The 23,195-nt window shown below is 41.8% G+C and overlaps 1 protein-coding gene and 1 long non-coding RNA gene across 4 annotated transcripts in view; one reads left to right on the top strand and one right to left on the bottom strand.

Moving 5' to 3' along the window:
• Window positions 1-23,195, top strand: part of CARMIL1 (capping protein regulator and myosin 1 linker 1) — a 336,439-nt gene that overhangs the window by 34,001 nt on the left and 279,243 nt on the right. For all 3 annotated transcript variants that reach the window (XM_083518562.1, XM_083518563.1, XM_083518564.1), the window contains exon 3: window positions 17,308-17,358. In XM_083518562.1, coding sequence (XP_083374688.1) covers window positions 17,308-17,358 — 51 coding nt within the window. The remainder of the gene's footprint in view (window positions 1-17,307; window positions 17,359-23,195) is intronic.
• Window positions 6,802-16,672, bottom strand: LOC310714040. The gene is made up of 3 exons (XR_014529546.1): window positions 16,583-16,672; window positions 8,561-8,683; window positions 6,802-7,737 (listed from the first exon to the last, which is right to left on the bottom strand). It is a non-coding gene; the product is annotated as an uncharacterized lncRNA (long non-coding RNA).

The raw sequence follows: 23,195 nt of genomic DNA, 5'->3' as shown, positions 1-23,195 counted from the left end.
CCAAACACGGGCAAGCATGCTGACAGATTTGTGGTGGTTCACTGAAAACTAGGGTGACCTTTTCATGGTGCTTCATTGTGAAGAAGTTTGGTTGATTTGTACATTTTCCACCAGGTTACATCAAAGTTTGGAACACTGAGAACCATGTATGGAAGTGCCATTTATTTGTTTATACTGTTGTAGGCCTGCAATATCTGGGATTTTGCAAAATGCCTAACCATTTTTTGCTGGAATAGTGAATTTGGGGGGAGGATGGAAGAGATTTCAGATGTTGCTTAGGCTACAACCAGTGCTCTTTTTTCCTCTCTAGTAAAATAGTTGCCGGTAGTCACAATGAAATTGTTACAGTAAGTGCCACACTTTTTAACAACAAAAAAGAGAGGTGCCGGTACTGCATACCCTTGAGTGTACCCCCTGGGAAAAAGCACTGACTACAACTATAACCATCCCTGATCATTGGCCAAGGGGGCTGGGGCTGATGGGAATTGGAGTTCAGCAACAACTGAAGGGGGCCACAAATTCTCCATCCCTGGCATTAACATAGCTCAACCAGAGGCACACAATTTTCCAGTGAAAACCCCAATTTTTTAAGTCCATTACTGAGAATGAATACTTGCAAATTGAAAAAACCCAGGTCATTTTTCCTCACTCAAAACATTTGCTGTATAATTTTGCTCACCTGTTTTCAAAAATTAGCCTGTAATTATTGCCACCTCTCAGTAAAGGTGTGCCTCCTATTGTGCAGATGGCAGAACTGGGTAAATCAAAGGTAAGACTAGCTAGCCTTTTAAACTCTGGCCAGTTTTCAGGATCTGCTTTTTTACTTTGTTTTTATAATTCAGAATGCAACTCTTTAAGCATGGACATGCACTGATAACCCTGAGAAAGATATCCATCTACATGAAGCCTCTGGGAGAGATCATCAGGGGGGTTGGGCTGGGTGTTCATCTACCTATCTTTTAAATCAGAACTAGTTAAGGCAGTGAAGGTCCTGTGTGAGTGTCTGGAGGCGGTTGGAGGATGGATGGTGGCTAACGGATTGAGGTTGAATCCTGACAAGACAGAAGTGTTGTCCTTGGGGGACAGGGAGCGGGCTGGTGTGGAGGACTCCCTGGTCCTGAATGGGGTAACTGTGCCCCTGAAGGACCAGGTGCGCAGCCTGGGAGTCATTTTGGACTCACAGCTGTCCATGGAGACGCAGGTCAATTCTGTGTCCAGGGCAGCTGTCTACCAGCTCCATCTGGTACGCAGGCTGAGACCCTACCTGCCTGCAGACTGTCGAGCCAGAGTGGTGCATGCTTTAGTTATCTCCCGCTTGGACTACTGCAATGCGCTCTACGTGGGGCTACATTTGAAGGTGACCCGGAAACTGCAATTAATCCAGAATGCGGCAGCTAGACTGGTGACTGGGAGTAGCCGCCGAGACCATATAACACCGATTCTGAGAGATCTGCATTGGCTCCCAGTACGTTTCCGAGCACGATTCAAAGTGTTGGTGCTGACGTTTAAAGCCCTAAAAGGCCTCGGTCCTGTATACTTGAAGGAGCGTCTCTACCCCCATTGTCCAGCCCTGACACTGAGGTCCAGCACCAAGGGGCTTCTGGCAGTTCCCTTGCTGTGAGAAGTGAGGTTACAGAAAACCAGGCATAGGGCCTTCTCAGTGGTGGCGCCTGCCCTGTGGAACACCCTCCCAGCAGATGTCAAAGCAATAAGCAACTATTTTATTTTTAGAAGACAACTGTTTAGAAAGTCTTTAATGTTTGATGCTGTACTGTTTTTAGTATTCTGTTGGAAGCCACCCAGAGTGGCTGGGGAAACCCAGCCAGATGGGTGGGGTATAAATAATAAATTATTATTATTATTATTATTATTATTATTATTATTATTATTATTATTATTATTATTATTCACACACTGCATAATGGGGAGAATGCCCTTAGTAAGGATCTCAAAAAGCAAAGCAAAATAAATACGTTGTTCCTCTTCCCCTTTCCCCAATGCATATTACCTAATTTGGCAGTTGTGCTGCTTTTACCTCATTCTAAATCTAGCCACGTTCTCTGTCCTTTGCCAGTGAACGGAATCTATGCTTTTGTAGTTATCTTAAAAACGTTGACCTGTCTCCAGAAACTTGTTTTTTGTGGGGGTTAGAAACTGTCAATTTTATTTAGATATCTTACAAACAAGTTAGATACTTTAAAGGGCCTCTTTTTGTTTAGCACTGTTTATGGTTAACGAACTTAAAATATTTTTATTACAAATGTACCGCTATGTAAGAGGAAATCAACAAAAATCATTTTGAAAACAACAACAGGGAAAAAAAGTGTCATTCTGCTTTCGGCAAAGTCTTTGAAACCTGTAGTTGCCTCAAGCTGTGGCTTCGCTATAGAAGAGTGTCTGATAGGAAAAGATGAAAGCTTTCCCTGGTTTTTGCTTTCTAAATGTGATTGATGTTCAGAGGGTCAGGCTGGTTGCTTTTATGCATTCCCATTAAAACATTTCCTGACAGTTTTAAAAGGTCTTTTAACTGAAATGGTAATTTTCTGCCATCAACCACTGGTTGTCTAAATCTCTTTAAAAGAACTTTTGTAGAGCAGAGCTAATGGTATTAGTTTGGATTCAGGCTAAGAGAGTTGAACTTGTCCCATTGATTTCAGTGGGACACCAGCTAATCATGGCTTGACTTAAATTCATCTGCCTGCTTCTGTGCATTCAGTTATGCCTCGTATTACTTGTTGGTGTCGAGGACAGACTTTCCATAATCTCCTCCCTTTCATGGGCATTTGTGATCAGCACAATCTCTGCTGACAGAGCCATACATTTGTATTGCCTGCAGTTGCATGGGGTAGTGGGTTAATAATGTTTGTTTTGGAGGGCTGTCCTGCAGCCCCTACAAAGACAACCTTTTCTATAAAAGCCTATGAAAACCTCAAGAAAACATATTTAACACTTATATAGGAGCAAATATTTTACACTTCACTGTTTGGCAGTGTAGTCAATTTTTTCAAACTTGTGCAATTGGGATTTGGTAAATCTTGTGGTTTTTTTAAAGGATAAGCTAGAATTTGATTGACACATTTTTAGCAATGGGTTTTATTTGACACAGAAGCTTTTGTACTCTGACACAGTCAACTTTCACAAGCTAAGAAGATGGTTTGAAATTTGGAACACTAAAGAGACAGTAGTTTTGATTGGGGTGATAGGTTGTTGGGAATTTTTGTAGTTTTGTTTTTATTTTGATGAAGCACATAACAATAATAATGATGATGATGATGATGATGGAAGATGATTCCCAAACAACCCATTGTACTATTTAAAGAAGCCTATAGATTTATCAGGGTTTTATTTTTACTTTATTTTTTGTTTCATGTTTCTTTGCATTTCAGTTTCTGTGCATCTGGTGAGCTCTAGTCCACAAAAGTTTATGCCAAGATACATTTATTAGCCTTTAAGGTGTTTCAGAAAACTCTTTTAAAAAAAGAACCGGCAATGGACTACCTCAGTTACCATTCTGGTAATTCATCCATGTTTATTAAGCTAGCTAGAAACATTAGCCGTCCTTTAGTCTCAGTGCTAATTTTCAGTTGTACGACTGGCGTTATCTACTTCCCAAGTTGAAATTAAATTAACAGATTTGCAAAAAGCAAGTCAGACCGGTAACAAAAATTGTAATATTGGGCAGCATTACCAAGATACAAACTTGTACCAGGTAAGTGGCTGCTTTTGTATTGTATCATCAGGTATGTTTCACTAGTCACTTCACCCTGTGTTTACAGGCCACAGAGAAATTGAACACTTCAATAACTAGATGGATTTTCCTTCACAAAGTGATTCCCAATAATGTAATGATGTAATCCTGATACCCGCCAAGTTCGTTTGTCCTTTTATTCTGCATCTGAGTTAATAGGATTTTTAGTGTATGCCAAGACAAGTTGGCACGTCTTCAGAAAGTGATACGACTGCTCTTCCAATTACCTTTTAAGCTCGTTAATTAAACTTTGGTTATGTCTTCCAAGTGTCATGAATGTGTGATTTGTCTTTTATTAAAAAGTCTTCCCAGTCTGTACCTTGAATGACGAAGCATGAATATAGTAAATGGTGAGCTCAAAGTTCACTCTTTAGATGTAGTGCATAGTTCAGAAATAGGAGTCATGTGAACAATTACCTGATAAAGTATAGTGAGCTAGTCGGTAGAACACACGATGCATTGTGGATGCCACCTGCTGTGTAGAAACTCAATATTTCTTACTGGAACTGTCTATAAAACAGTGCTTTCAAATAAGAGATTTCTTGGAGCATACCTGACATTGATTCACTCAGAAAAATAAAGAGCAAACAAAGAGCCACAACTCACAGCTACACTTAAAACCCTAGATTTCTCAATTATTATTTTTCTGGGCAACAATCACTTTTGTACCAAGGAAGGCTCCCTCATCCCTCAAAAAAGAGGGTCAGAGTAAACCTGACATTTTTCAATTGCCTGAATTAAGAGACACCAAAGAAGACACACAAAAGGCTTGCAAATAACCCCGGAAGTCCTTTCTTCATGTTCAGGCTATTTTGGGCTCTTCTGTCTGGTTTGTATGATTCTAATTTAGATCTGACTTCATTCATTGGCTTAAAACACTGAAAGGCAGAAGCAGCCTCATCTCTCAAAAAGCCTTCCTCTCCCCCCAAATAGTGCCTGTGCCTTTAGTTTCATATCTTTCATTCTAATGGGCTAGCAACTTTTTTAAAAAAAGAGAGAGCTCAGAATCTTGCACCTATGCTGGCTCTGGGCCCAGTACAGATATACCCACTAAACCTACCTTTCTGCAGCTATTACTGGAATCTAAAGTTATGGTAGTACTGTGGTAGCTGCATATTCTAGATCAGGCACCCCCAAACTCAGCCCTCCAGGTGTTTTGGGACTACAACTCCCATCATCCCTAGCTAACAGGACCAGTGGTCAGGGATGATGGGGATTGTAGTCCCAAAACATCTGGAGGGCTGAGTTTGGGGGTGCCTGTTCTAGATACTGACTCCCATTTTAATTAAAAGAACTACAACCCATCTTTAGTAGAAGTCCCGTACACTGCCAGCCCTGGCTCTCCCTGTTACTTTTGGAGGGCAAACAGAAGCATGTTAAACTTTTACATAACTCTTTTCAGCTTTAACTGGCTGGGAGAGACATCTGGAAAGCTGTGGTGGTGAGAGCATTTGCATACCCACAGAGACATTAGACCTTTGGTCTTCAACCAGTGAGTTGGGAGAAACAGGTGGGTTGTGAGGCTGTTGCAGGTAGGTCATGGCAAAGGTGTTGCTGCCATGTTGGACCCCAGTTAAAGGTAAAGGTAAAGGTACCCCTGCCCGTACGGGCTAGTTGTGTCCGACTCTAGGGTTGTGCGCCCATCTCACTTAAGAAGCCGGGGGCCAGCGCTGTCCGGAGACACTTCCGGGTCACGTGGCCAGCGTGACGAAGCTGCTCTGGCGAGCCAGCACCAGCGCAGCACACGGAAACGCCGTTTACCTTCCCGCTATAAAGCGGTACCTATTTATCTACTTGCACTTAAGGGTGCTTTCGAACTGCTAGGTGAGCAGGAGCTGGGACTGAAAGACGGGAGCTCACCCCGCCACGGGGATTCGAACCGCCAACCATGTGATCGGCAAGCCCTAGGTACTGAGGTTTTACCCACAGCGCCACTCTCGTCCCTCCAGTTAAGGCTGACCAAACCAAAGGAGTGCTATATGTGGCATCTGAGCTAGAACACATTATTCTGATGAGACACTCATTCTATCAATTTCCATGAGAGTTGCAAGAACCTTTTTCAATAAGAGATATTTCTGTCCAGCCATATGCCCCACCTTTCTATGCCTGTAGCAAGGAAGATCTCTGTGGAGTGTAAAGACTCTCTTCACTTTCTTGATACAGTGGTACCTCAGGTTACAGATGCTTCAGGTTACAGATTCCGCTAACCCAGAAATAGTACCTTGGGTTAAGAACTTTGCTTCAGGATGAGAACAGAAATCGTGTGGCGGTGGCTGCGGGAGGCCCCATTAGCTAAAGTGGTACCTCAGGTTAAGAACAGCTTCAGGTTAAGAACGGACCTCCAGAATGAATTAAGTTCTTAACCCGATATACCACTGTACTTTCTATGGCTTTCTAGATTTCTCCAAAAAATGGAATTATGCTGAGAACTAGAATTCAGAAGTGTCTACTGCAGTAGGTAGCTTGGTTGCTCTGTGGTTGCCGTCATAAGAGTATCTGGGGGCCTAGGAGGTGATGACAGAAGTCTGGCTGCAGGACGTGAGAATTATAAGGAGCAGGGGTGCTGCAACATCCTCATTCCCATGTGGCACAGACTGAATTGGCCTGATCCTGGGAGCCATAGATTGGGGCCACTGGTCAGATCCAGGAATCTGGGCAAGAGAGAACAGCAAATGACAGTGCAAGAAGGTAGGAAGGCAGAAAGGCACAGAAAGACAGGAAAGTGATGAAAGTAGAAGGATGTGGGAGAAGAGACAGAAGATGAGTGACAGTTGAATCCTTCTGGAAGTAATGGATACTTATTTTTTGGTAAGAAAACGCAAGCATAATGGTGTGATGATAACTTGTCCTCTTTCTCAACATCAAAGACAGTGAAAACAATGCTGAAACTCTGGTTTGAGCTGTGGTTCAGAAAATTCTATTCATGTTTCCAACTGTTGCCCAGTTTTCTGAAGAAAGATAAAACAGTAAAGCTTTGCTTTTATCAAAGCAGATATTCTGCAACATGTACAGCAGTTTATTGAAAGATTCGGTGCCCATCTTCTTCCGAATCTGTGTGAGGAAATACAGTGGATACAATCATCATTCACTATGGACGCAGAGTCACTGGAATTAAGATACAAATTGCAGTAACACTTCCTTGAGCTTTCTTGTAACACAACCTTAAAAGTGCAATTTCAGCAACTAACATTACCAAAGTTTTGGATTTCATTCAGTTAGTAAAGAATACCCAGAATTGGCAAGTGTAGCAATCATCCACCTGCTACCATTTGGTACCACCTATCATTGTTAGTTGCTATAGCGCACCAAGACATTGTTGTGTTTTACTTGTGAACAAGTAAAGTGGCAGTGCCCTGTTTGGCTGCAAAGTGAGTCATTTTATTTGTGGATGAATTGAGTGAAAAGAAAGGGAGCCTTTGTTGCTGTCATTGTTTTGTGGGAACTGGAGAAACCAAGCAAACCATAATTGGATATTTGCTTTTTCCTAATATCAGCCATCTTCTGCATGGTGCCTCCCAGATGTTTTAGACTAAAACTCTCCCGACTCCTAGCCATTGGCACTGCTGGCTGGGGCTGATTGGAATTGTAAGCTGATGGATGGCTGCCTTATGTTTTCTCTTGGAAGTCTGTCTTGAAAGGCATCAAATTTAAAACTTTGGTGCATTTGTACTAACTTACCGTAAATAGAAATTTCTTGACATGGAAAATGTGTAAACCTCATATTTACATCCTTTTCAGGCATGTATCCAGTGCAGCAGTGAAGAATGCGATGAGCATTATCTTTGCCTTGGCCATTTTTTTGTTCTGGGAAAGACCTTAACTGTGATCTTGCAGACTGTCTGAAAGTAAACCATTGATCTACTGTTAACCAGATATCTGGTTCATGTCACGTAAGGGCGGGAGAGTTTATTCTGGTCGAAACAAGTTGCAGTTGTGAAGGCAGCCAAAAATATTTTGTTGTGCCTCTTTGCCGTTGATCACACGATGTTCTAGTAAAAAAAAAAAGGTTGTTTACAGTCTAACTTTTGTGCTGTTTAATCACTAGATTTAAGTTTGCTTAATCAATACCAGCTGGTTTTCAAATCTGTACTCAGATTGTTGTGCGTAAACAGTGCTTGAGTCTATGATATGATGACTTCAAGAGCTGGAAGGAATTGTGCTACAGAAACTACTGTAAAACATATTTATGAAAGAAATGAAAAATCTTCACGAAAACTTTAAATGCTATGGGGATTCTAGCCTATAGAAAGATAATTGCCCTTTTCTTTACCCTTATTTATTTACTGCCGATCTATACTGCCTTTCTGCCAAGGTGGTATAAAATGAAGGTTGACCAGACTCCTCTCAGGCCAACTGGGTGCTGATGGCATGTGCCCTCCCTGGTCTGGGGTACCTTCCTGTAGGGCACACAGTGCCAAAATGTTAGCCACTGAAAACAGGAAAAGGACCAGGAATGCTAGAAGACTTTGATTAAGTTTCTTGCTGTTACTAGTGATCTTGTCCCTGGGAAAGACGCCTGATTATGAAATCAACATTCCCACAGACATCCCTGTATTTTAACAAGCTCTTGTGTTGAACCTGCATAAGCAGATGTCTTCTCTTCTATTTTTTAATGATTTCTAAATTTATTATGTAGAAGAGTGAATTGGTGGACTTTCTGTGGATTATTTCTAGGAAAATACCAAACTTCATTTGTTTTATTAGTCCTGTAACGCTGGAAAAATACGGTAGGTTCTTTGGCTCGAGTACTGACTATTTTATAGACTTAACAACAAAAGGGTGCTTGGAATAATTACTGCATTCTTCACTTACTGAACATTCAGTTTCCACTTAAATTCTCATATGCTGACTTCATGCCTCCTCCACAATATTTTAAGCTCAGCAAGTCTGTCATTCAGCAACCTGGTATGGTTTGTAAAATACTGACACTGACATCTACAATCGGAGAAAAATAAGGAATTGGGTGAGGAAAACTACTGAATAAGCAAAATATATTGCTGGACTCCTTTTTGTATAGAACCAAAACTGCATACTGTGTGCACAAGAGTATTTTTCAGTCTTATCTGCTAGTGAAACTGTCAGTTGTTTACAGATCTAGATAGAAAGTTAGCAAAGTAGGCAAGGAACTAAATATAAACCCATCATTAATATCTGCCTGGTCCTCAGTAAAATGTATACTTGGCTCTTCTTATGGAATACAATTGTGATTTTGGTTCTGTATGCACACACTTCAAATACATATTCACAACTACATACAATTCTTAAAACTCGTCAATAATAAAGCAACAATGCAGTTATTTATGGTGGTCTCCCATTTTAAAAAAGAGAAATTTGGGACCCGAAAAAGTACGAGTATGACATGTATGAGGCTACAGCCCATGTTGCTGCTTCACTTACTTGTTTTTACCTCTCTTTTTAGGTCAAGTGCTCACAAGGAAGTTTATATTTAAAATGTTGTAAGCAATGTCGTACTTGTTATAATTGTGTATTAGTTCTCTGGTTACCTTCAAGAACTGGAATACAACTTTTGGCCAGCATGATAATATTATGTGTGCCTGGAATAAGTTTTAAGAAATAGCAATCTGAATGTCTCATATCTATGTACAGAAAGAAACAGATGTATCCGAAAAGACGGAGGAAAAAGTTTTCTATTACTAGTTCTGTGATTTGTAGAGGGATCATGTTTTTGCATGCAAGAAGCTCCCATGTTCAGTTTCTGAAATATTCAATTAAAGGATCACATGGGGCTGGGAATAGCCTCTGTCTGAGAGTTGCTTCTTACACAATTCTATGCTGGGTAGACCAGAGATCTCACTTGATTTAACAAAATCAGGAAAAAAAATACATAAAGTTAAATATTCAGGTGATCTTAAGAACCAACTCCTAGCGACCAAGGTCCCTCCTCCCCCCAAAAAAAATTATTTGAGGGGCCTGGACATTGCCATTCAAATTGATCGACATTGTCATTTAAATGGTGTATGTTATCAGTAACTGTGATCGATTATGTGGGTTGGGGCTTACCTGAGGGCCCCCCCCATTTTATTCAACTTGGCACCCCTGCAGGTGATTACAGACGCTGGAAGGCCACCTTGGTCTAATCTTTCTTAAAGATGGATCTTCTCTCTAACAATCTCTTCACAGAATAATCTCGGCAATTCATGTGGAACATATATTCTAAAATGATGCTGGGGCTCAAACCTGTATTTTGTGATGCAGAACCTTTGCTTCAACCACAGATGTTGGGGCTTACTCAGAGTGGCTGGGATGCACGGTATAAGTCAAAAGCATAGTCATTTCCACATTTGCCTGGTGGAAATTTGCTGCGGCTGTATCCAGATTAACAGCCAGCGGAAGTTCCCCTTTGAATAAAAAGTACACCCAGCTGGATGTGGGAATGACTGCCCATTTGGCTGAAAGCATTGCTTCACAGTTGAGAGAGAAGCTTGCTATGTAAATACTCTAAAGCAGTATTCATTCTTACTGCTCCCATTCATGGGTTGAAGCCTGTGCACCAATTGCATTGGTACTTGTTCTACTTGCATGTCAAGTTATCTAGGCTGAAATCCTGATCTCAGAGACATTTGACAAAGTTCCACTCCATTTTAAATGGCATAGGATCACAGTCTCTTTTTAAATTTGCACAGGCAGCCTACATTAGATTGGCACCAATGCCAGCAGCAGCCAAGTGCTTTTGTACTAAAGGTGCAAACCGATACAATCACTCTGGTAAGCAGATAGGAAAGGCAAATCCTTAGTCTAGACAAAGCCTTAGTGTGTTTTCACCTTGGATTTGTGCCAAGGGGAAATGGGCAGGCATAAGCTAATTTATTTGAAAGATAGACATGGGTGATGAGAACTTTTTCTATCCCATTTAGGGGGATGTTGAATAGGAGCAGTAGAATGAAATGTGATGTCTTTGGGTGATAGAGGAGGGTTTGCACAGACGTTCTTGTCACCTTCTGGAATTTTTAAAACTAGAATGACAACATGGGGTGAGGAGACAGTTTTCCACAAGCTGTAAACATACTTGATTGAAATAGGTGGAGAAGCAGTCGTGTTGCTCCAAGGACAAATTGAGTTTCAGGCTGCCACTCCAATCTTGATGCATAGATAATAAGAAATCACTTAATTAGAAATTATCCAGTGCTAAGGACGCAAGTGAAAATGGCAAATGTGTCTCATCTAAAACAGACATGATGATAAAAACTAAAATAGTTCTGAAGCAAGTAAAATAAGATAGATATAGATTCAGGTGTTGGTCTGACGCAGTCAAAATAAATAAAAGAATTAAATTGTCCAGTAGCACCTTAGAGACCGGCTAAATTTGTTCTGGGTATAAGCTTTTGTGTGCAGGCAGAAGTGTGTTCTGAAGAAGTGTGCATGCACACGAAAGCTTATACCCAGAACAAATTTAGTTGGTCTCTAAGGTGCTACTGGACAATTTTTTAATTTATTAAGATAGATATAGGTAATACTCCAATGCAATTTCAGTGAACCTTGAGTTTCAATATTAGCAATGTAATCTAGGCATGTCCACTCAGAAGTAAAACTTATTATTGGGTAAGCATGTATAGAAGTCCTATTATAAGCCTCCAGTTGAAAACAGCACCTTTGTGACTTGCTCAGGAATAAAGAACCTCCTGGCACATAGCAAATGGTTCAAAGAGAACTTGCTGCAAGACAGACCCAAAAAAGAAAATAACAGAACACCACTAGTAATCACATACAGCTCCCAAGTTAAAACAGTTCAATGCATCATCAGAGATCTACAACCTCTCCTAGACAATGACAGTTCTCTTCCTCAAGCTCTGGGAGGAAGACCTTTCATTGCCTACAGACAGCCACCCAATCTTAAACAATTCCTCACCCACAATAATACAACAACCAGACTTAACATGGACAGTGATACCAGAGCCTACAATAAACCCAGATGCCAACTTTGCTGCCACATACACCCGGACAACACCATTCCTGGCCCCAACAACATCAAACATACCATCTCAGGACTATTTAATTGCTCATCTTCTAACATTGTGTGTGCCAACAGTGCCCTTCAGCTCTATATTGGGCAAACAGGCCAAACCCTACGCCAAACAATAAATGGACATAAATCTGACATCAGAAATCACAAGACAGAGAAACCAGTAGGAGAACACTTCAATCTTCCAGGACATTCTGTACAAGATCTCAAAGTAGCTGTCTTATTACAAAAGAATTTCAGAAATAGACTGGAAAGAGAAGTTGCTGAATTGCAACTTATTACCAAACTTAAAACCATGGAGAGACCTGTTCTGAATAGAGACATTGGATTCTTATCTCATTATACATGATAAAGCTATTTTTTGCCATCTCAGCACTTGCTTTTTCCTGTAAGACCAATTGCAGTCATTAATAGTCGTCAACAGGTTTACCACACCTATCAGCCAATCACCCATTCCCACCACCCTTCTGAGTAATACTCCTCCCCACCCTCTCACTATATATAAGGGTCTGATGATTTCTGTTTTAGTGTATCTGAAGAAGTGTGCATGCACACAGAAACTCATACCAATAACAAACTTGGTCTCTAAGGTGCTACTGGAAGGATTTTTAAAATTTTGGTTCAAAGATTGTACTGCTTCTGTGCAGGAGAAAAACATGTGATTAAGAAAAGCATGTAGTATTCAAAAGTAAAAAGGAAAGGTAGTAAATTGGGAATTGAGGGGGTTGCCGAGTAATGATGTAATGTAAGGAAGCTGTGGTGCTACAGTGAAATGTATTGTTCTGATCATTACAGTTTTTATAGCATTACCAAAAGTGATAAGCGCATCAATAAATTTTATATACATATGCTTTTTATTATGGCTTATTCAATGCATTGGGTTGTGTTGAAATGATATATGTATTGCCTTTAGTAAAACATTTGCAGGATTTCTTCACAACAGGAATGAAACTATTAATAAAATAATTAAGTTTTTTATTTTCTAGAAAATTGAAAAACGTAAGCATGCAATACATTTTTAAGATCTAAGCTGAGAGTTCATGAAATGCAGGGGGAAGGGGTGGTAGTGCAAAACACAGCACAAGCCCTTTTCCAATTTCCCAGTGATTTTACTGGTTCTGAATTGCACTATAAACTCCTATTCATGCTGCCTGTGATATCCCTATAGGCAATGAATTTTTAATTAATTAAACAATTTATATACTACGATTGTGAGCGGTGTATGGAGATTACAATACAGAAAAGGGAAAAAAATCAGTTATTGCTATAAAACCAGACCAGTTAAAATGCCTGCTAGAATAATAAAAAAAGTCTTCATTGAGTGTCAGGAGTTCAGCAGGGAGAAGGCCTGTCTGACCTCAACCGGAAGGGATTTCCATAAAATTGGGCCAACAGTACTGATCACTGGTAGATTGTGCACCTGAACCATGAAGGACCACTAACAGTGACTCCCCCACAAACTTCACTGATCGGGCAGGGATATGAGAGATTAGGCAGTGCTTGAGGAATCCTGGACTCTAGTTAAGAGCCTTGCAAATTAATACAAGGACCTTGAACTTGGACCAGTGCAAGTTTTAAAGCACTGGGGTTCTAGCAATTATCTGTTCCTATCAACAGTCAGTTGCCCATCCTCCAGATGTCTTCTGGAGGAGGCACACGAAGAAGGGCCTCAGATTATGATCACAGGGTCCAGTTCAGTTCATATGAGGAGAGGCAGTACTTGAGGTATTGAGATCCTGAGATGTTAAAGGCTTTATAGGTCAAAACCAGCACTATGCACTGGGTCCAGAAACTAATTGGCAGCCAGTGCATTCGGGCCAGGATTGGCGCTATATGCTCAAACTGTCTCTCCCCACTTCCTGTGTTTTCTCTCCATGCATGACAACTGTGTGAAGGAGGAAGATAAATTTGAAAGACTGTAAGTGGCCCAAGGTCAGCGATCAAGTTTCATGGTTGAGTAGAGATTTGAACCCTGGTCGCCCAAGTCCTACTCCAACACACTAACCACTGCACCATACTGGTTCTACATGCAACTGCACCCGAAAGCCATAATATATTTAAAAAATGAACAAGTAATGGCTCATGAATAAAGGAACAATACATTAAAATTATTAACACACACCAGTTTTTCAGAGGCTGGAAGAGAGACAGTTTAGAGTTGATGTTGTTTAGAAAAACACACATCTAATTCAATGCAATTTTTTAATGGTTACCATTGGTCTTGTACCTCAAGGGCAGTTTGAAGTTTCATTGTGTGATGTTAAGCAGCTGCCTGACTGACATTTGTTGCCTCATATAAGGTTGGCATCAATAAAATATGCCATTGTGCATGCAGGTCACAGCTCGTTGTTATGTGCTTGCTGGTACCTATCCAAGTCACCTTCCGAATACTCCTGGGAGCATCTAAGGACGTTACTGCATTAATTTCTCCCTATTCTGTTGTTTAAATACACACATGAACAAAATATTTAAAATTAGTTAAAAGACCTATCAATTCAAATTATTGCAGAACATTGTATACATTGATAGACACTTGGCCATGATGTATTTATACAGTAAACCGTTTTTGTTGCGTTTCAGTTAGGTTAATCTCAGGTGCTCAAATACTGCAGATCATGATAGAAGTCACATGTTATCCTTGTTAAGCAGTAGCAGATCCTTGTTTAGCTATGAAACAAAGTACAGCTGTGCGCAGAATAATGTTGATAACTTTTGTGATAAACAGTTACTGTAATAGTAAATTGCTTATCCTACATTGAAGGAGATACAAAGATGCTGCTGGGAATAAGATGGGGAATTTGGTGGTTTGCCTCTGCTAAAGTAGTTGACTAATTGATTCAGATGTGTCTGAAGCTAGGAGTCCTTGGTGGCTGTGGAGATCCTAATATTTAAACCACAGTTAAGGAATCACAAGCAAGAGCATATGCTTGCCCCCTTTCTTGCATGAAATCATACCTACGCCTACCCACTGTTAAAAGTTACATTGCTGCTTATCTTAATCATGGATGGATAAAGCTACAGTAGCTAGGGCATGCTTTTAATTTGGGGATTTGAGACAAGCTTCAAAACATTGGTGAATACAGACAACAAAAATCATAGCATCTGGGGAAAAGGTAGTGTGTGTAATACAAGAGATGAACAATCAATTATTTTTACGTTATGATCATAGATCGTAGAATTGCAGAGTTGGAAGAGGCCACAAGGGTCATCTACTCCCTGCAATTCAGGGATCTTTTGCCCAAGGTGGGGCTTGAACCCACAGCCCTGAGATTAAGAGTCTCGTGCTCCACCAACTGAGCTATTCCTGGCCTTTAATGATGAGTAGACTCTCTTTCTGTGCCTCTGTTGACATTATATCTAGATCTATCATCCATCTATCTATCTATCTATCTATCTATCTATCTATCCCCTCTTCTCTTAGTTGACCACAGGTGGTATGAATTTTATGTGAGTAGGTATGATTGATTACAAGAAATACTTGATAAGGTATGACTTATAAAGTGCAAGATAGGCCCCTTGATGCTGTTTCCTGTGTGATCCCTTAATAGTTGGCTAAAATTAACATATTTAAATGGCTCTGAAAGTGACCAAGCCAAATTTTGTAATAGAACAGAATGAAGATTCTTTAGCATTAAAGGTTCTACAATGGTTTTCCATGAATCAATAAAAAAAACATCACATACTGTCCATCCCTTCATGACAACCTAAAATGGTTGTTTTCATAGTTCTCTCAGGCTCACTTAATTCTGTGGAAGGCAGTGTGTTGCTGTTAATAGAGCCATCTGGGAACAGGTCCAGTGTCAGCAGTTTATGCAACCTTGTGACAATGGAATAATCCTGAGGCTCATCCCATGAATGTAAAGCATGTGTGTTAAATCACTCCATAATCAGTTTTCCAATAGCTTCTCTGCAGAACTATATTTTTCATTGAAAGTTAATTAAAGTAGTTTAGAGGTATAGTATAACAACCTTCTGTCACTGAGCTCCACATATGCACCTTGTGGATTTCATAGTGGATAAATTATCCATCCCTGCTTGAAAGGGGGATGGCCTGGGCCACTGTGATTCTTCCTTGTTTATGCCTGATGGGTTTGTTCCCCCTGCTGGAGAGAGCATGACATTGTCAGAGTGGAGCAGAATGTTCCCTCCTCAGTTTTAGCTATTGTAGCGTTGGATTCTTGCAGACTGGGAACTTTATAGCAGCTATTATTAAGGGGTTTATCTTGCAGCAAGAAGAGTTGGTGCTGGGACTGGGTCTAAATTGGGTAAGTCTTCTCATGTATGAGCACAGAGGATTGTGGGAGAGTTACTTTGCACAGCAGAGGATGCTGTGTCTAAAACTCATTTCAATTGTTACTCACCTGAAGGTGGAGACTGTGTTGGAGAGGCAAGGCTATGCAACTGACTACCCCCTGATATGTTTGGCACCCTAAGATGCATTCATGGCTGCCTTATTGCGGACATCAATGTGCACATGACTGAGGGCACGTTCAGTGGTCTTGCTCTGATCCCTTTCAATGCATGAAACTTTCCTTCTCATAAGTAACATGTTTCCAGTTACAGATAGGTAGCCGTGTTGGTCTGCCATAGTCAAAATAAAAAAATTCCTTCCAGTAGCACCTTAAAGACCAACTAAGTTAGTTCTTGGTATGAGCTTTCGTGTGCATGCACACTTCTTCAGATACACAGAATCTGTGTTGGTCTTTAAGGTGCTACTGGAAGGAATTTTTTTATAAGTAACATGTGACAGAGTCTTTGTACCATGCTCAGTTCCTTGTGGATGTCATGAATTCTTCTCTTTAAAAAAATAGTTAATCTATTTTTAATACATTACCATAATGAATAGCACTTACTTCTGGCATTGTAATTAATCTTTTCATCTTGGAAATGTTGATACTACAATCCTGTTGTTCACTTTGAAGATTCTGCAAATGTTTTGATAATCCTGGGGTCTCATGGAAACCTAATTCTCCTTAGAGATTAACAGAAAAAAAGTATTTCAAGTTGTTGGTAAATGTGGAGCGACAAATTATTTTTGCAGTTTGAAAACAAAATGCACTAATAGCTATCAACATGCTGTGGGAGCATGTCACTGTGACAAACTTTAATGTACCTGTTGAATATTCCCAGTAGCACCCAAGAAACTTGTCATATGACATCAACACTTTCATTGTTTCCCTGCATCATGAAAATGATGCCCAGAGCACAGTGAAGTCATATCTTTCAGGGAAGATGTGGGTCATTGGAAACCACTTGCTCCCAGTAATGTCCAGTTAGACTCAAATAAGGTCTGGTGGTGGGGTCTGTTATCATTCCAAGCATGTATAAGATTTAGTCAATTGAAAATATCAGTGATGGAAGTATATATTTTACAGTACTTACAAACCGTCAGATAAACGGCTGCTCACCTGTGCATGTTCATCTGGATGCCAATACCAATGAATTCACTGAGACTTGCATCCTGAGCAAAGATGGGTTTATAAAATTACCTGTTGGTAACAAAAGTTTATATCATGCTGTAGACGTTTATTTTAAAACAGCTAAACATTGACTTCAACTTTTGCTCTTTCCTTTGTAGGTGCTAACATCATGTCGGGCCTTTCTGTTAACTTCTCGTATTCCTACCAAGGTAAGGCATTTTTCAGTCCAGTAGCATGGTAAATTTCACTTTTTAAGTTAATGTTGTTCATGTGGGAGCTTCGCTGTTTATCAATTCAATGGTACACAACTGTCTGCACAACTTCAGACTTTTAAGGACTTGCTTCAAGGCTTTTTTGCAGAGTCCTTTTGCCTAGCAACAAAGCCAGGGCTACCTTTGTTTCAAAACTGCTAGATTTACTCTTTTCCTCCCACTTCTGAATCTCCAGTGGTGCTTCGCCAGCCCCCACAGACCCACTCTCAGGCTCTACCACTTTACCTACTTTTTCTCTTTCTCTCCCTGCTTCCCCTCCTTTCCCCAGAAACTCAGCCCTCCACCCTAGAGGTCAGAGAATACAGACAGAGTAGCAGTGGCTGTTGGGAAATGGAGTGCTAAGAGATCACAGCCCTATTACATTTCATTTAGCAGGAAAAGCTTTGTATTGCTGTGCTTTTTGATGGGTTCTTTCAATTTTACATAGGGCCTAGTTTACCAAACTTTTTTAAAATATGGATTTCGTTTCCTTTTCTTTTTTTTTGTCTGTCCTTGTTGAACTAGTGAAGTAGCTAGCTGTCTGAGTATCCTGGAAGCCAATTTAGCATGCCATTACAATATTTTTGAACTCTTTGTATTGGCACTCTAAACTATTGGCAAAGTAGATCTCTTAAAGGATCATCTGTAGTAGTAGTAGTAGTAGTAGTAGTAGTAGTAGTAGTAATAGTAATAGTTATTAAATTTTTATACAGTGGTACCTTGGTAGTTGAACACCTTAGTTGTTGAACAAATCGGCTCCCAAACCCAGAAGTGAGTGTTCCAGTTTGTGAACATTTTTTGGAAGCCAAACATCCTACTCACCTTCCGCGGCTTCTGATTGGATGCTGGAAGCTCTTGTAGCCAATTGGAAACCAAACTCCTGGAACAGATTAAATTCGAGAAGCAAAGTACGACTGTACTGCCCTTCATCCGAAGATCGCAGGATGGTTCACAGCGTAAAAGTACAAAATGAGAACACAAAAATGCATAAAAAAACAAAAGCAATCCAATAACCGCCTTTTCACAAACACATATTGTTATTTTAAATCCAGATACATGAAAAACTAGCCTCTATAATGGTTGTATATACAAGTTTTCTAAACTTGATTACCATGAATCGAAATGTGAATATTTGTATTAAATACACTTTGGATTCACATTTTTCGACTGGATGTGGCATGGAGTTGTGTCTCGAACAAGAGTTGAAGTTCCTCCACAGCTCATCTACATATATTTATGCAATTTATGAACAGGCCCATTGTCTAGTGCTGTGTCTGCAGGTGAATACTATAATGAATACCACTTATAGCTGGTTAAACTACTCTGCAAGTATTAAGATAATTCCATCAAACAATCCTCTTTTTGGGTACATTTTTCAATAAAATTTGTGAGGCGACAACTTCTGAAAACTTGATGCTTTTGAGACCTTGGTACACATGTCTGATGTCATTAGTAATGCCCGGGCTTGTTGCTGCTGCCATCTTCACCGTGAGTGCTGGGACTTCCCCATCCTGCACCATCTTGACACAACAGCGGAGAACTATATAGAGACTCAGCAAATAATTTGGTGGGTATCCCTTTCTCAACAGTACCATGGGTTTGATCTGTTTGGGCCAAAACCTGCTGCTGGGTTGAATTCCGCCCCCCAGAATTCATTGGCAATCTTAGTTGTATCTGCAGCTTCAAAACATGAATGTTATACAGCCTGCTGTGCCACATTATTTATTATCAGTGGAATTGTGTCTGCTGTTCTCTAGAGACCGAAATTGCATCTTATGACTTGTCTAACAGCATATTCCATGAAATGCTTTGATTCTCCTGACAATTGGAACTGATTGTCTTGGCAGAGGAAAGACTCCAGTGCTCTTTGCAGATGATGAATTTGTATCTGGAGATAATCGTTCATTCCATATGGACTCTGGCTAACATGATGTTGGCAGATGTCCTTGTTTCTGCTTTTATACAAAACAAATTCAGAAAGACTCACAAAATAAAACATGAGTGAAGCTTGATTTTCTCTTTCCTGAGAATGAATATATATATATATATATATATATATTTGTTTTCGTAGATTTTCACGGGTACAGGAATGCAGGTTTTGGTGTCCTCGGGTGTCTTCCCGTGTAAAAGTTGGGGTGTCTAGGCGACGTTTCGACGAGGTCTCACTCGTCATCTTCAGGCTGGTGCTTTCGGCTTCTTGTTACTGGAACAGAGCGGGATCTCAGTGTTTGAGTTCCTATAAATACTGTAGAGGGGTGTGGTGTATTGCCTCAAAAGTTCTGGGCAGAGGGGAAGTTCCCAGGCTAGTGTTCTTTTCTTCTTTTGTTCCTTAAGGAACAAAAGAAGGAACAAAAGAAGAAAAGAACACTAGCCTGGGAACTTCCCCTCTGCCCAGAACTTTTGAGGCAATACACCACACCCCTCTACAGTATTTATAGGAACTCAAACACTGAGATCCCGCTCTGTTCCAGTAACAAGAAGCCGAAAGCACCAGCCTGAAGATGACGAGTGAGACCTCGTCGAAACGTCGCCTAGACACCCCAACTTTTACACGGGAAGACACCCGAGGACACCAAAACCTGCATATATATATATATATATATATATATATGCATGCACATTTTAGTCACGGTTTAATTGTAGTATAGAAATATTAGTATAGTAATATTAATATTATAGTAATAGTATAGTAATTTTACCCAAATTTGAATTCTCGTAAACATGCCAAATAAAATGTGTTACATTAGGAAGTATAAGAATATAGTCAAATACATTTAGCACTGTTGAAAAAATACCAGATCTCTTTTCCCCAAAAAAGAAAAGCTGAGCCAGACAGAAACATATGATCATATGTGTTTTAAAATGTCCTCAAGCAGTCGGTGGCAATTTAAATTTGTATTTCTTTTTTCCTTTTTTCTCTTGCTGGGGGTGGGTGGGTGTAATGGATATTTGGTTGGGGATTAATTTTAGTGTAATTGTTCTGTTTTTGTTTTCTGTTGTTTTATTGGTTCTGTATAGTTTGTGTTTTGTTTTTAAGGGGTGGGATCAGGGCTGCCTGGGAGTGAGGCCCCAGCCAACACGATGGCTGGTACAAGTTCCACAGGGGGGGAAGCACTGGGACATCCGATCTCGGTGATCATGGGCAGGAGGCGGAGTTACGCTAAGACCAGACCATGTCATTACCGAGGAGGCAGGTTTAGTCGTTGTTTGAAGACTATCCCTGCCTCCGGGTCTGGCCTTGACCAGATGGATACTGGAATCAACAGGGGAAACCCACATAACCTGAAGGTGTTGCTGTGTAATGCCAGGTCAATGGTGAATAAAACCACTGCCATCCACGACTTGATTGTGGATGGAGGATTTGACCTGGCTTGTGTGACAGAGACCTGGTTGAATGAGACAGATGGGCCCGTCCTTGCTGCCGCTTGCCCACCAGGTTTCTCTTACGCACAGCAACCCAGGTCATGTGGGCGGGGAGGGGGGGTTGCAGTGATTTTTAGGAAGTCATTAGTCTGCACCAGGCGTCCTACTGGGAAGACCCAGTTTTCTGAGTGCATGTTCTGGAAGTTGGGCAATAGGGGCAGTACAGGATTCCTTTTGGTGTACCGACCTCCCCGCTGCACCAAGGATTCCCTGTCCGAGCTGCTTCAGGTCGTGGCGGATGTTCTCCTGGAGACACCTAGTTTGGTTGTCCTAGGGGATTTTAACATCCACGCCGACACGACCTTACAAGGGGCCGCTCGGGACTTCATGGAAAGCATGGCCTCCATGGGGCTGTCCCTGAATAAGTTGGGCCCAACTCATAGTCATGGACATGCCTTAGACCTGGTATTCACCTCTAGCGACGTGGGTGATCTGACACTAAGTAAAAATGAAACCAAAGAAGTGCCATGGTCAGATCACTTCCTGGTGCAACTGGACTTCTCCGCGACCCTTCCCCTCTGCAGGGAGGTGGGACCAATTCGGATGGTCCGCCCCCGCCACTTAATGGATCCAAATGGTTTCCAGAGAGTGGTAGGGGATGCTTTATCCCATGTTGATGGCCTTTCAGCTGATTCCCTGGTGGCCCGCTGGAATGCGGAGTTAACCAGGGCTATCGACTGTCTGGCTCCGAAGCGCCCTCTCCGATTGCATGGAGCCCGGACAGCCCCGTGGTTTTCTTCGGAGCTGAGGGCGATGAAACAATCGCTGAGACGGCTAGAGCGTTGGTGGCAGAAAACTCACTCCGAATCTGACCGGACACAGGTTAGAGCTCAACGTCGAGCCTACCAAGTGGCGATAGCGACGGCGAAGAAGACTTTCTTCACCGCCTCTATTGCATCTGCAGAAAATAGTAGCAGGAGACTCTTTCAGGTGGTCCGCAATTTAACGGAACCACCTTTACCATCGGGGCCTTGTAAAGACCCCAAGATCTCCTGCAACGATTTTGCAAAGTTTTTTGCAGATAAAATCACTCATATTCGGAAGGAGCTAGACACCACCGTGGGAGCAGGGCTGGGGCGGGAGAGTGCTAGAGCCCTGTCTGGTCAAGTTGCATGGAATCAATTTCAATCCGTTACCCCCGAGGATGTGGACAGGCTGCTTGGACGAGTGAAACCAACCACCTGTCTCCTTGATCCTTGCCCATCCTGGCTTATAAAAGCTAGCCGGGAAGGGCTGGGCGATGGGCTCTGCGGGGTGGTGAATGCTTCCCTCTGTGAGGGAACATTCCCAGATCCGCTGAAAGAGGCGGTCATTAAACCGCTTCTTAAAAAACCATCTTTAGACCCGGCCAGTATGGCCAACTATCGCCCAGTCTCAAATCTTCGATTCTTGGGCAAGGTGATTGAGCGTGTGGTTGCTGAACAACTCCAGGCACGCCTGGAGGATGCGGACCATTTGGATCCCTTCCAATCAGGGTTCAGGCCTCATCATGGGACTGAAACTGCCTTGGTCGCACTGGTTGATGATCTCCGGCGAGCTAGGGACAAAGGTGAGAGTTGTTTCCTAGTTCTGCTGGATCTCTCAGCGGCCTTTGATACAATCGACCATAACATCCTTCTGGACCGTCTAGAGGGGTTGGGAGCTGGGGGCACTGTTATACAGTGGTTCCGCTCCTTCCTCCCGGGCCGTGTTCAGAAAGTGGTGGTGAGGGATGAGTGTTCAGACCCTTGGGCCCTCACTTGTGGGGTGCCTCAGGGTTCCGTCCTCTCCCCCATGCTTTTTAACATCTATATGAAGCCGCTGGGAGAGATCATCAGGGGGTTTGGACTGGGTGTCCATCAATATGCAGATGATACCCAGCTCTACCTTTCTTTCAAATCAGAACCAGTGAAGGCGGTGAAGGTCCTGTGTGAGTGCCTGGAGGCGGTTGGAGGATGGATGGCAGCTAATGGATTGAAGTTGAATCCTGACAAGACAGAAGTACTGTTTTTGGGGGACAGGGGGCGGGCTGGTGTGGAGGACTCCCTGGTCCTGAATGGGGTAACTGTGCCCCTGAAGGACCAGGTGCGTAGCCTGGGAGTCATTTTGGACTCACAGCTGTCCATGGAGGCACAGGTCAATTCTGTATCCAGGGCAGCTGTCTACCAACTCCACCTGGTACGCAGGCTGAGACCCTACCTGCCCGCTGACTGTCTGGCCAGAGTGGTGCATGCTCTAGTTATCTCCCGCTTGGACTACTGCAATGCGCTCTACGTGGGGCTACCTTTGAAGGTGACTCGGAAACTACAACTAATCCAGAATGCGGCAGCTAGACTGGTGACTGGGGGCGGCCGCCGAGACCACATAACACCGGTCTTGAAAGACCTACATTG

This window comes from Podarcis liolepis (assembly GCF_965112155.1).
Source record: "Podarcis liolepis genome assembly, chromosome: 8".
In the NCBI taxonomy this organism is placed as follows: domain Eukaryota; kingdom Metazoa; phylum Chordata; class Lepidosauria; order Squamata; family Lacertidae; genus Podarcis; species Podarcis liolepis.
Note: the sequence above shows the minus strand (reverse complement) of the source record. Positions and strands in the feature narration are given on the sequence as shown.